Consider the following 13923-nt stretch of genomic DNA (forward strand, 5'->3'; position numbering starts at 1 on the left):
GGAAGTTTTTTCATTACTTGGGCTTTTAAGCAGAGTTCCTCATTGCAGGGCCATGAAACTGTGTGACATGGAGCAGTTGCCACAGAACATACAGATGTTGAGAATTCGCCATGGTCTAAGATGCCTAGCATGCTTTGGGTCCTGTAAAAAATAATAGTTTTTTCTCCCTGCTGCAGATTGTTAATGAGGAAAGCATTGTTTGATCACCTTACTGCTCGAGGCATTCAGGTACAGTGTGATAAAACGAGAAGTCAAGCTGGTTTATAGTTACATGGTATTTTGTTAATATTCTTAAAAGTTTGACTCCATCTTCTCACTACCACTCCCCTTGTTCCTAAAATTAGACCTGAAGATAGGAACTGAAGGCAGTTAGAATTTATATCAGCCAGATCTTCCTAATAACTGAAGGGGTTCTCAGTGTGTACAGTTTTAAAGTAGGCATCCTCTTTAGTCCAGTCCTTATGGTATTTATAAAAGTTGCAGTGGATTAAGTGAAGCCTTGCATCTGATTACTAATTAATATTTGTAGTTTACTTTTCTCTGTCTACTTGTTTGATGTTTTAATATGAAAAGGCTTTTAACAGATTTCCAGATGAAATGACATTTTAATAAGGGAGTGCAGGGAGTGGAAGTGGGGAAAAGATACTCTTGCCCCCCAAAGTATTTATTTAAAGGGACTTTATCAGAATAAAAGCATTTTAAATAAATTCCTTACCTTTGTTACTAATAACACTAGAGATTATCCAAATTGAACAGATTTTTAAAGTCTAACTAGTTTTTCACCACTGATGTGCACTTTTTGTACCTTGTTTATCACAGGCAGTCAAGATAGATTATAAAATACTATTCTGTTCATAGTCAGGTTTATAGGTTTCACATTCAATTCTGTAGTCGCTTTCTGTTACTCAGACACTAACACATGCACTTTAAAGAAATATTTAGATGCTTGGGAAAAGCCCTTTTAACTGAAAACCCTTTTTTGATTTTATTAAAACATTTCTTTTCATATTTGATTTTTTAAAAATCTCTACAAAACCCGTTAAGCGACTTGTCCCTTATCAGCTTTGCATTAGCTAATACTAGTTTTACTAATTGGGAATGTCTGAACAGAGAGACTCACATTCTTCCATAGCCAGTTAGAGGTTGAAGTTTGTATCATTTGTCATTAGAGAACTTATTTTCCTAGATTTGCAGTCAGGTACCTGTTTTTATGTATGATGTTGATGTCGTGATGATGTGAGCATCTTGGATATACCTGGCTTCCCCTTTCACTAATATGAAACTATTTAGATCATAATTTTCCTTATTTAATTTTTGTGTACATTTTCTTTTAATTTTGATGACTTCCTAGATGATCTGTCCATTCTGTACTTTTGTCTTTAGGTGTATATTTGGGTACTGAATGAAGAACAAGAATATAAGAGAGCATTTGATTTGGGAGCAACTGGAGTGATGACAGACTATCCAACAAAGCTTAAGGAGTTTTTACACAATTATTCAGCATAAAGGGGGGAAAAAAAATCAAGCAAGACCCTACAAAGTGGACAGAGTGAGCCAAGGATTTCATTCCTTCATCAGAATTTTTTAGCACTACATGGATAAATCACTTGCCCAATGGTGAAAGATATAATCAGCTGGGTTATATTACCTCACTCTTAAATCATTACATGATGTAGAGATTGTATACAGTTTTATTTATTTAAAATTTTAATACCATAGTTTACATTTGTAAATAGATTGTTTAGCAAGCGTACACTGTACTGATGGTGATGTATAGAAAGAAGGCTGTGGATAAGGGTACTTGTAAGTAATATGCAGTATTTTACCTATTACAAGTTCCCATACCGAGACATCAAGAAATAGCATTTGGAAACTATTCCTGTCAAATGCTGTTGGATAGAGATTAATAACTGGCACTGCGTCATTGTATTTACATCTCATTTATTGAACTGGCTGTTGATTTCCAGGTGATCTGCATTGAGGAAAAGAAACTAGCACATACGAAAAGTAAGAAGTTGGATCTGTGGATATCTGGACAGATTACCCTGCAAAGTGTAGTCAGTAAAGGTAGTAACTTACAGTAATGTATTTTGACTAAAACTAAATCCTTAGACCAACATAGCTTTACTTAATTGCTTTTATTAATGAGAATGTTGGGGTTAGTCTCCAGCTATAATTTGGACCCCTTTTTGGTGTAATAATATCCAGTTTAGTCAATAAATCATAGTACAGTATTTTTAGAATCTAGCCCTGCCTTCTGGAATTATCATATTGTTATGTTACTCTTTTTTTTAATTATTATTGACAAGGGATGACTTTTTTTTGCCTAAATCTGAATTTATAAACCAATTTTACTGCTATAATATTGAAAAAGGTAGTTGTTTCCAGACTTGTAGTATAAATTGCATATATTCGTATATCTTCATTAATTAGTTTAGGTTAAACTTGAAAGGTGCTAAAGATGAAAAATCCACAAAAGGATTCATTTCTCAGTTTTCTTTCAGATATTTTTTTAATAATCTTTACCACAATCAGACCCCTGTAGTTCTGGCTTGAGGTACAGTAGGGCTAATCTGGAATGAGTAACAGAGCAAGTGTAGCTCATTTGGTAGATAATGCCCACAATGCTACCTGGGCAATTCATTAGCCAATTTTCCAGAAAAGGAGGGTTGCACTTACCATTGACTGAGGAAAACAGAATTCAGTACTGTGTTTAAAATCTTTACAAAAGGAAAATAAATGTTTTTTAGATTCCCGCCCCCCCCCCCCCCCACTGTAGTTCCAAAAGGATTTGGAGATATTTTTAAAACTGAATTCTGGCATTCTGTTGATGCCTAATTTGAGGGCCTCTTGGGGAGTAATATTGATAGCAGAGGAATTCTGAGATATGTTAATCTCACTCTCTGCACCAATTTTGTTGAATATATCTGCATAAAGATTTAGCACAGGAATTAATTGCTTGACTGAGATGTTAACACACAATCTCCATTGGGTTGATGGATTGGAAATCATATTTAATGTGAGGAACCAAAGATGAGACCTTTGGGAACAACGAAGGAAACTGCCATTAAAATAATTCACTAAGACAAATATACGTTTAATGTGTATTATGAACCACTGGTCAGTACTTGTTGTGTAAAAGTACCTTAAACAGATTTACTTAATTATCCTGCCTCTTCAAAAACAAAAGAACCCTCCACTGCCACCACTTTGCAATACATATCTTGACAATCAGAGTGGCAGTGGTTTGTATTAGCTCTGTCTCATCTTTAAGGGAATTTTTTTTCCTAACCAAAAATAATAAATTCAACATGCATGAAATTTAGATATGCACACCGATGAAGTAATGTTACTAAGAAAAGCCAGGAAATCCAGAGTATCGAGGGAAGAAGGTTGCCCTAGAAATGCACACTCTCTGTTCCCGTTATCACCAGCAGGAGTTGCATGTGCATGTCAAATAAAGAATGGAGCTGGTGATTTCTTCTTGTGTGTTTTGGCATTACTACTTTAACACTGTTGTTTTCATGTATATTTGGATGTTGTTGTCTGTATGTATGGAATGAGCTGTAAAAGGCTCAGTAACTTAGTCCTTAGACATGACTGGAACTAAACTACAATAATATCTGCTCCTGACCTCTTTTGAGGGACTTCAGCTTTGAGAATGTGACCTCACTCAATAATAAAACCTAGTCAGATGTAGGAATAATATACGTACAAATATTTTAATTAAGGAATGACTTAAAATAAGAATTTTCTCTCTGCCTCCTTAAACTTTTAAGGGATATCTTGATTCCCTCCTTAGCTTCCCACCCCACATCTTGTGCCCCAGAGCAGCAATCGTGCAGCCTGTTAGCTGTTCTAGGGCGCAAGCAGGCCTGCTTTCTAAAGTAAAGTGTTTGAATGTTAAGCTTGTCTGGATGGATGAACATTCACAGGTGCACTATAATCACCCTGTGTAACAGCTACTAAATGTCATCTGTATTCTGAGGAATATTTTCCCTGAGTAGATTATATGGAAGAAACCTCTTCTGAAGAAGTTTTAAGTGAACCCACATTAGGGATTTTGGCAAATATGTAGCTAGGTTTAAATAGATGTGGATCTAATTTTGTCTTAATACAATCAATGTTCTGGCATCTCAGTGAAAGAGAACAAAATAGAAGTAATGTTCTAACAATTCAGATGAAAAATATGCTTTTTCAAGTAACTTGTTATATGCTAAGCTTCTAGATCTTTTGTCCAGACCAGTTAAGCTTCAGCCAGATAATTGCATGTAACCAGTATAGTTACTAGCTGCCTTGCTTTTTAGCAGAAATGGAGAGCTGTAGAATACTGTTTTGTTGCATATGGGAAATGAGCAACACTCCCCCTCCTTCTTCTGAGCCTATGCACCTGCTGCCTGCTACAGTTTAATTTCTGGCCACGCTTGTATTCACAGGAAAGTTGCCCCATCATTATTTTGCTAGATCAGCCCAGTGTTTGGACCTGAATGATTTATTTTTCCTTCTCTGGATGCATTGCTTCCATGTTTCAAACATGCATGCTGTATTTTAAAAAAAAATCTCAGTTGTTGGAGAATAATGACATTTATCACCTTCACTTTAAAGCCAAAAGTTGTTTGAAATTGGGGAAAGCTCTAAGCTTTGTAAATGTAGTATTCATGGCTTTTAGACTTCTCAGCTATTTTTTCATACCATGAGACTCAGATTTCCCAAATCCCAACATGGAAGAACAGTTCTGCTTTATTATTCTATATTGAATTCAGAAGTGTTGTAATTAAAGTGAAATGATAGGAAATTTCATTTGTTAACAAAATGTAGGTTCTGTCATTTCAGGTCATCTTCAGCACTCTTGTGACAATGGAGCTCTTTTCAGGGGCTCAGCACACACTATGACCACTAAACGTCCCACATTTAAATGCCACTTGTGACTGCAATGTTTGTAAATGGCCTGTGTCTTGATAATCCATAAATCTGTTATTGGGTATCTGAAAGTTGTTGGAGATGAGGATTAATGGAGGTCAGTTCTGGAAAATATATGTAATTCATTCACTTCCACTTACCTCTGCTAAGAGCCAAAGTTTGATTACTCTTAGCACACAGAGGACACCGGAAGACATTGGCTGAATGAGATTTTGAACTGCTGTTGCACAGTACTTGTAAGGCTGTGATATCCTGTTTATGGATATAACAAATCAGTTACTGATCTAGCTAACTATACAAGAATACAGAAATGTTTGTTCTATTAAACCATTGTTTTGAATACCCCAGAAATCAGTGTAGCAGTTTAAATGCCAGATACTTGTACAGAAGAACATGTGGTCAAGCCTTGCACTGTTGTCCAAGAGAATGTGCTGCGTATCAGTCCCTCTGTCGAGGCAGAGGGAGGGGATATTTTCAGGTACTTGTCATTCTAAACATTTGTTCAGTGCATTCTCTTTCTTCTGACAGAGGTATCTTATGTATGAAGGATGTGGCAAAATACTCCATACACTTTTAATTTGAAAACATTGTCACATGCTTCTCCTGCTGCTGGTGCAGAACTATGAAGCAATGTCTTCAGTTCTTTTTAAAGATAGGTTAAGACTTATGAAATGACACATTAAAACACGTTTGCTCAAAAAGATCTAATCTGAATAATCATTCATTTTAACTTCCTTGCCTTTAATAAAGACTGATTTCTGGGATCATGTTACTATACTCTTGAAATGCAATGAACATTAGTGATCTAGTGCTGCTCCTTGTCTGTTGTAGGGTTGTTCAGACTGGGAGATGATTCCTGTTGTGAACTTTGTAGAAATCCGTGGGGAAACTGCATCGGTTCCTTTGTATAGCGGTGATAGGTCTTGGAATAGGTCCAGCAATGCACTGTGTGCTCCTAATTGAAGGACCTGGGTTTGAACATATTCTCTGAAGTGGCCACTGCATGCTTGCATTCAGACAGATGAAGATGCAGTATAGCAGGTCACTGATGCTAACCAAACTGGGGAAAGTCCATCTGCAAATATTGAACGTGGCTGAGTAGTAATGTTTCACCCACTAAGCGCTGCCTTATATGCTCATCTCACTGCCTGTGTTTGTTCTCTTGGGACTGACTGTGCTTGACAGTGACTTCAAAACTCTGCTTCAGAATCGAGTTAGTGGTGCTTCACGAGTGTTTAAAGAAGGCTCTTCTGCAGAAGAGGCAGCAGATGCTCCTAAAATGACAGACTGGTTTGAATCTTGGGGTTATTTAAAATTCTTCAGACACACATTGGCAGAAGGAGAGAGATGAATCTACAAATACGTAATAAACTCTTAAAATGTTACTACAGATATTAAACTTAATGTAGATGTGGTTGTGTGAAAGTGTTAAGGCAAGAGAGGCCAAGTGTGAAGATCCCTAGCATCTAACCACAAGTAGCAGACATTCCAAAACTTAAGGATTGCAAATATGGCCCAGTTGGAGTGCCTTTTTTAATCATTATTTTTCCGTGATGGAGGAACTGTTTGTGTGAGAATTCTTTCTGCTGGACTTGAATTGTAATATTTGTTAACATCATCCATCCAAGGGTATTCAGCACCTTGCACAATTAGGGCTAAAACATGCACACTCCCTGACTCTAGGTTTGAAGAGTAGGGAGTTAGAATTATCATAGTCTGCTACAGTGAAGGCTGCTGGCCTAATGCAGGAAGACATTAGATCAAAGTTTGAGTCTTCATCATAAACTCATTCAGATTTTGTAACCACACAGAACTGGCACATGATTTGCAAGCAGAAAAAGTACCAAGGAAACAAACCATGTAACTGGGGAGGTGATAAGTTGAAGGTAGTGAGAGGATTTTGGGTAGGGGAGGGAGAAGTAGTGAAGGGAAGTAGTGAAAACTATATTGGTCAGTTCTTAAGGTGGTCATAATCTGGGAGCAGCAGCTTTGGTAAAACAGTGCTTAAAGTGTACTCCTCAGCAACAGAGCTAGATGTAATAAATAAATTGCTAGGTCTGTGACCCTCTCCCCTCCCCCCCGCCTCTTTAAGCACTGGTTTTGCTTTTGAGTATGTATCTAACAATTCAAGTGCAAGTTGGGATGTCATGAGGAATGCATCAGTGGCTACATAGATTCTAAAATGTTCCTAGTCTGTCCATCTCAAATTGGCCAAGTATAGCTTCTCTGACCTCCACTGTGCTTCAGGTACACATGGAAGCAAAACAAATGGATTCAGGACATGTTACAGCACTTCGTAAAGTGACATGTTACAGAGGAACATAAGAATATCCATATTGGCTTAGACCTATGGTCCACCTAGTTCAGTATTCTGTCTCCAACAGCAGCCGTATCAAATTGAGTTAGGCATCAAGAGGCATTGGCATTTCCATTTGCCAAACTAGATTATGCCCTTTCATATAGAAGACCTCCCGCACATGCTAACTCAGACTATTCTGATGTAGTGTTGCACTGTGTTTAAGGTAGGTAAAACTGTTCTTTGGAATGTCATTGAGCATGAGGAATAAGAGTGATAGTCTGAGACAGTCACTGCTCCTAGATAAGAATCTAACCTGTTAGCCCAGTGGAATATGCCTGGCAAGGGGCTATTTATCCAAGACACTGAAATACATGGAGTATTAACTATGGATTAAGCATTTTAATGTTAACCATAGTGGTAGTGCATATTAAGTGGGCTTAGTAAATGGCTACATCTGTGAACATATTGGACCTGAATCTGAGATGCACTAGGCAACTCCCATTTAAGTTTGGCTGGTGCTCAGCACTTCAGCGTGAGACCTATTGTTTGTATAACAGCCCCTTAAAAGCTCTTAGTAAATACATTGTTGTAGAAATTATGGGTTTTAGTTTTTAAACGACAGTAACACACCAATTTGCCTCCCTAGTGGCTATAAGAAGTATTTGTTCCTTTTTTGTATAAATGTGTCACACTATGGCTGGTGATTGATCTGGAGCAGTGATTGATAGGTTTATCAGAAGTAGGCCATAATTAAGGTCACACATTTGTAAAGTGACATGCAGTAATATAATAGGTCAGGCTTTCAAAACAGCAACAGGATGCTCTCGTGTGTCATGGCCGTTTGAGCATCTGCTCTGACCTATTTATATATATTAGGCTCATTAATATAAATCATAGAATGTAGCAGTTTTGCAGATGTGGAGGATTTTGTATGCAACCTTCTGGGGAAAAAAATGCAGTTTTCCCATCCTCTGTGCACATAAACTGCTGTCTCTGAGGATTTGGGTCCAACAGGCTGAAAACTAGAGCAGCTATTTGTAAAAGTGACATGACTGCCTTTAAAAAAAAATTGGTTTCATCTTAACTTTCTTCATTTACCATTTTCCATTTGACTTGCACTTAAATGAGAAGTTGAAGGTAACTTGATAGTCTGAAACATGATCTTACAATGTAGCTTCTGTAAACTGCTTTTAATGTATCCTCTGCAGAGATTCCTTTTTGTAACCTCTTTAGGATACTTGGTCCATTGCAACAGATTTCCCTACAGGTGATGAATACTTCTCACTCTAGTAATAAAGAACTGTCCCAAACTTATGATAAACAATGTATTGATACTCTCAAAGATCTGCACTTAAAGTGTGAACCTACCAAGTAATATGTTGAAATGATGCTCCTGATGACAGCTAACCAATTTGCAGGCATAATTTAAATAGAGATTCTATATATTTTGAGCATAGCTCTAAATTTGACTGAAGAAGGTCTTCATTGGAGCATGCTCATGACCATGCACTTTTACCCACCTGGGGCAGCAAGTTGATAGTTCTATAGGCCTGGAGCATCACAATTCCACCTGTTCTGCAGGGTGAAATCCTTTGAATAACACTTGAGCTGTGGATTTTAAGTTTTAAATCTTCTTTCACTTCAGCTGAAATCTTAAAAGTTTCAGGGCAGTGTGGGTGGCTATTTGAGGGATCAAAGCATTCAGTAGCTTTTATGTGGCAGGCTGATGGGAAGGATATTTACCCACATGCTTTGGGGCAGCACTTTTTTTTTTTCAATTTGATTTCTTGCTGGAAAATCTAACTCTGAAATTGCTGGGGTATGAGAGACGGATGCAAGACATATCTGGAGTGGAGGTGGAGTGTATGGTCTTCCTAATATGGAAACCTTGAGGTTGAATTTACCATTTACCATTTACCCCTTTTAGAAGGGGTAACAAATCCCAGATTTGTAACATAAACCTGCTTCTGAAAAGGCTAAAGAGTATTCTAAGATGTTTAGGGTATAGTGCACACTTCCTTTTGTGTAATGCAATACAGCTTGGCCTGCAGCTATTTTTTTTGCATTCCCACACTATTCCCTTCTGTCAGCACCACTGTTGATTACAACCTATGGTACACGAAAAACTTTTTGAAGCCATTTCAGATGAATGGTATTGAGTAATGGAAAATGTTGTTACAAATGTATATTTGTGTGCTTAAAGGTAGCATTTACTAAGATAGATATTGTGCTGCAGTGTTGTATCTGCTTATTTTCATGTAATGTCATGAGTTAATTTTTATAAAGTAATGATTTTGGTAGGCCAATAAACATATAGGCCATTTTTAAAGCAGGTTGGTGGTGTTTTTGTTTAAATTCCCATGGAAAAGATGATTGCTCAATCTCTGGCTAGCAGGAAAAGCTGTCTGACACTTTAATTTGGTAAAGTATAATTTCTTCTAAAAAGCTGGTTTTGGGGAATAGCCAGGTTGTATATTGAAATTTAAGAAGCTATAGTTTCTATGGGTCCTATATTTAAAATATTTGCTCTGTTTTACTTTCCAGTTGAAGTAGTTCTTAAACTGCCAGGAAAAAGAGTGTCAGATGAAGTCTTACTAAAATATGAATAAACGTTTCCGTTTTATACTGAGTTGTGATGCTTTCCATTCCCAAGAACACCTACTTACTGCTCCACTACTTGTGTTTGGGATAGAAATATCTTAATTCCCAGGTATAAAGCTAATATAACTTCTAACATATGGCTTTCTTTGCTTCTGTATCAGTCAAATGTTCAGGGACACCAGACGCAGCAGTACTGGAGATATCTGTTGTAAATAATTTGCAATAGGTTAATGTTCAAGGCTACTACAGATAAGTTGAAGCAATAAAATGGTTGCATGTAGCATTTTGTAATGAGCAACTTAAATAATTTGGTTACTTTTTACTCTATTATTATTTTACAGTACCCAAGGGTGTGCTGGATACCTGACAATAGAAAGCAAACTGATTCTTGACCCGAAGAACTTTCAGGTTAGTTTGGACAAAATACAATAAAAGGGCATTTAAAATAACAAGGTACAGAGGAGTTGAGGGAGGAAGGACAGAACTGCATTCGTAATATTATATGTTGAACAAAGTGTAGTGCTATAATTGGTAAAGTGACCCTATAACAATGGCACCTTCTTAGGGTATGTCTGCACTTTGAGTGGGACATGTAATTCCCAGCTTGAAGGAACATACTTGTGCTAGCTCTGATCAAGATCGCATGCTAAAAATAGTGTAGCCACAAGGGCATGAGCAACAGGATGTGCTAGCTGCCCCAAGTATGTACTCATCCAAGACACTAGGCACATACTTGGTTGTGTTAGGCAGTGTTACTCTATTGATTTTGCCCTCTAAGGTCTTGTATATGTAACAAAATTGTACCAGTTTAATTAAATGATTTTAGAAACCAATTTAATTAAAATAGTCCAACCCCTAGTCTACTCAAGCTAAATGGATATGACACTCTTCCACTGAAATAAGTGTGTCAACACAAAGGGATTGCACTAATTGAACTACATTAATTTCTAAACAGATGTAGTTAAATTGGACAATAGTCTCGTAGACAAGGAAGCCTGTAGCCAGACAGCCAGCCTCCCCCCCTCTCAGACCAGCATTGCTGGAAACACACGGGAGCCAAAAACCACAGGGCACTTAACATGAATTCCAGCACAGCCTTTGAAGCTGTGAGAAGCACAGGTGTGCTGCTACAATGTGCCACTGGGAACATATACAACAACTGGGCTCACAGCAGGCAGAGGCGCTGTGACAGACATGGCTCTTAGCCCCTACTAAAACAGCATGATGCACACACACCAACATCCTAGGTGGGAAAATATTTACCCTAATAAAAGGAATGTCCAGTAGTTGACACTTATTGTTTCTCTCCCTTGCAAGTGTAAACTACTCTTGCGAGAGCTGGCGTCACCCAGATAGACCAGCCCCAATTTGGCACAAGAAAGGAGAAAGAGAATAAAGGAGTACAGAGGTATAAGTAGGGGACCTACAGCACCATGATTTTTGAGTGCTTTTCACTATCTATCTGCTGGTCAGATAAGTGACAGCCTCCCAAGGCTTCTGCAGCTAAGAGGGTCCCTAAGCCTTGTCCCTTATTCGTCTTTCCGCGGAATTGAGTGACCGATCCTGGCTTGGCACCGCTGGAATCGAGAGATGCAAGGAGGGTAAGAAGCATCCACACCTGATCTCCTATCTTTAGTGTACACATATTTTGAAATAGAGCTCTATACTTTTTCTTCTTTCTTTGGGATTGTAGCTTCAGTTTTGTAACTTGTTTGTGTGTGTAACATCTCTACATTTAAATAAGTAGGCACTAGCAATTTTGTAACCACATGATTAGAATCTAGTTTAATAAATTTTGGTAACCATTTGTGCATAAGCCTGACTTGTTTCTCTGGTTTACTGTAAAGCAGCCAACACAATTAAAGAACCTCAGCCGTTTTGGCTATAAAGCCTGGCCATTAGGTGAGAGTACTAAGAGCCTAGCGTTGAGTTGTGCCGCCTCCACGGGGCAAACTCTTGGGGCACCTGTCAGTCAATCCTGACTGCCCGCTGCGAAGGAGCTCTGAGCTCTAGCAGTTAAAGTCACGGGTGTGGAGAGGCTCTTAGTGCTGCCATTGGGGCACCTGTCAGTCAGTGTTGACTGCCCGCTGCGAAGGAGCTCTGAGCTCTAGCAGTTAAAGTCACGGGTGGTTAGGACCTTGGGGCATCCGTCAGCCTAGCCCGGGCTGCCCGCCGCGAAGGGACAGTGCGTCCTAGCGGTTAAAGTCACGGATGGTATAAAACGGGCATAGCTGGCACCTCACCAAACATCCCTGGCCATCGGCTAACAAAGCCTCATAACCCTCCTTTGAGAGAGGTTTTCTCTTTTTGCAAATAGGAAAACTGAGACTAGAAAAGTTAAGCAACTGCCTAAAACCACCCAGCAAACTGGTGTCAGAGCCAGAATTAATCCTTGGGGTTTCAGTGCTCAGTCCACTGTGCCACATTGTTTTGAGACATGGTTCTCTATATAGTTGTGGAAAAGTGAACTGGTTTGTATTCTACAGAATGGAAAAGGTAGCAGGACAAAGTCTTCGAACAGCCTACCCTTCCAAAAAAGTCAATACTCTTTGTTCTGTACTTGCAAAATCAACCTGTTTGCAAATCTTCAATGAAACTCACTCTTTCACTGATCTTTAAGGAACTGGTCCTCAGAACCAGTTTAAGGCATCCGCATACTCAAGTGCTGATATGGTGAATGGCATACAAGACTCTCCATTTCATCCTCCCCAGCAGGGTTCTGCAACATGACTGTAGCCTGCTTTAAAAGCCGCAAGCAGTACTATTGTGTACGCTTGGATTCTTTACAAAAGGAGTTAATATTATATTAAAAACAAATATGGGTATGGAATAAAATGTTGCATTCTATTAACATTCCAAGGGTCACAGAACTCTAGGTAAGTGGAGAATGAATTTGTACATAGGCCACATTTTAATGTTAACTATAGGGTACAAAATACTTGATATTGTTAATACAACTTACTAAGATGGGGGAAAGGAGAAGGAGAATATAGCCCCTTAATTGGCCAGCGGTGTTCAAATTAAAAAAAAACTGATAGATGAAAAAATCTTGCAATTTTTTTTAAATGTGGGAAGACAGAGACTAACATTTCAAGGAGGGATAATTAGCCATCCTTGGGGCCCCTCATAATAAAGTAGAAAATTGCCTATTGCCTACCAACCTAAGACATGACACTGACATCTGACAAAAGGTGGTTGATACATGAGCATAGATGAAATTTGATGAACAGACACCTCTAATAGAACAGGGGCCTACACTATAGAGGGCTTTAACAACCAGCAAATAACTGTGTAACATCAACCCACCACTTTATTGACAGAAAAGAGCAAAAGGCAGGTATGCAATCTCAGTTGCTCAAATCCGTTAGCAAATATACTGCATTCCAAACAAGTGAGTGGTTGAGAAGCCCTGTAAAGAGGGAATTACAATGACCCAGCTTTGTGGTCCCAAGGGGATGTTTTACTGCTACAGGGTCCCCAAAGGATCACTAAGGGAGCAATTTGTGTGACTTGTGCACCTGAAAAAATGTATGAACAACCTCCAACACATAGAGACTTTTTACCTCTAGTGCAATTGAAACTGTATAGTGATAAGCAGTCGTCTTTTTTTTTTTTTTTTTTTTTTTACTAGAAACTCCACACTGGGTGGATTTTAGCCACTACATGCATTAATGGGTGGGAAGGAGACAGACTGTAAGTAACTAAATCATATTCCATTGACTTGACTCACATACAGTCCCTTCTTTAAGAGGCTGTACATCTTATTTGTAGTCATGTAGGCTCAATATTTGTGTTACTTTTCTGTACATCCAAAGGCAGCAAACTGCAGATGGAAAATGTGTGCAGTACAGCCTGCATTAACTGTTGCCCTGTCTGACCATTTTACAGATGGAGAAAGTGAGTGCCTTGCCCAGGGTGTTAGTGAATCAGTAGCACAGCTGAACTTGAATATATATTACCTGAGTATTTTATAGTAAAATTATATTAAAATTACAATCCCAAATCACTGAGTGTAACACATTTAGGATTTTGGACCATTACTGTAGCATTATTTTTAAGGTTAAAAGCCAGGAGTCCTGACTGCCACCTCTAACCTTTGGACC

At 38.4% G+C, this 13923-nt stretch overlaps 1 protein-coding gene across 5 annotated transcripts in view; it reads left to right on the forward strand.

Annotated features, from left to right (window-relative positions):
* Nucleotides 1-11585, forward strand: part of GDPD1 (glycerophosphodiester phosphodiesterase domain containing 1) — a 46269-nt gene extending 34684 nt beyond the window's left edge. The window contains exons 9-12 of one of the 5 annotated variants that reach the window (XM_074974369.1): nucleotides 177-228; nucleotides 1968-2067; nucleotides 10162-10228; nucleotides 11138-11585. In XM_074974369.1, coding sequence (XP_074830470.1) covers nucleotides 177-228; nucleotides 1968-2067; nucleotides 10162-10187 — 178 coding nt within the window. In that variant the 3' untranslated portion in view covers nucleotides 10188-10228; nucleotides 11138-11585. Of the gene's footprint in view, nucleotides 1-48; nucleotides 229-1383; nucleotides 9702-10161 lie in introns of those variants that run through there. The other 4 variants (XR_012642199.1, XM_074974368.1, XM_074974370.1 and 1 more) reach the window with 4 other exon arrangements.
* Nucleotides 11586-13923: the final 2338 nt, after the last annotated feature.

This window comes from Natator depressus, chromosome 17 (genome assembly GCF_965152275.1).
Source record: "Natator depressus isolate rNatDep1 chromosome 17, rNatDep2.hap1, whole genome shotgun sequence".
NCBI classification, from domain to species: Eukaryota; Metazoa; Chordata; order Testudines; family Cheloniidae; genus Natator; species Natator depressus.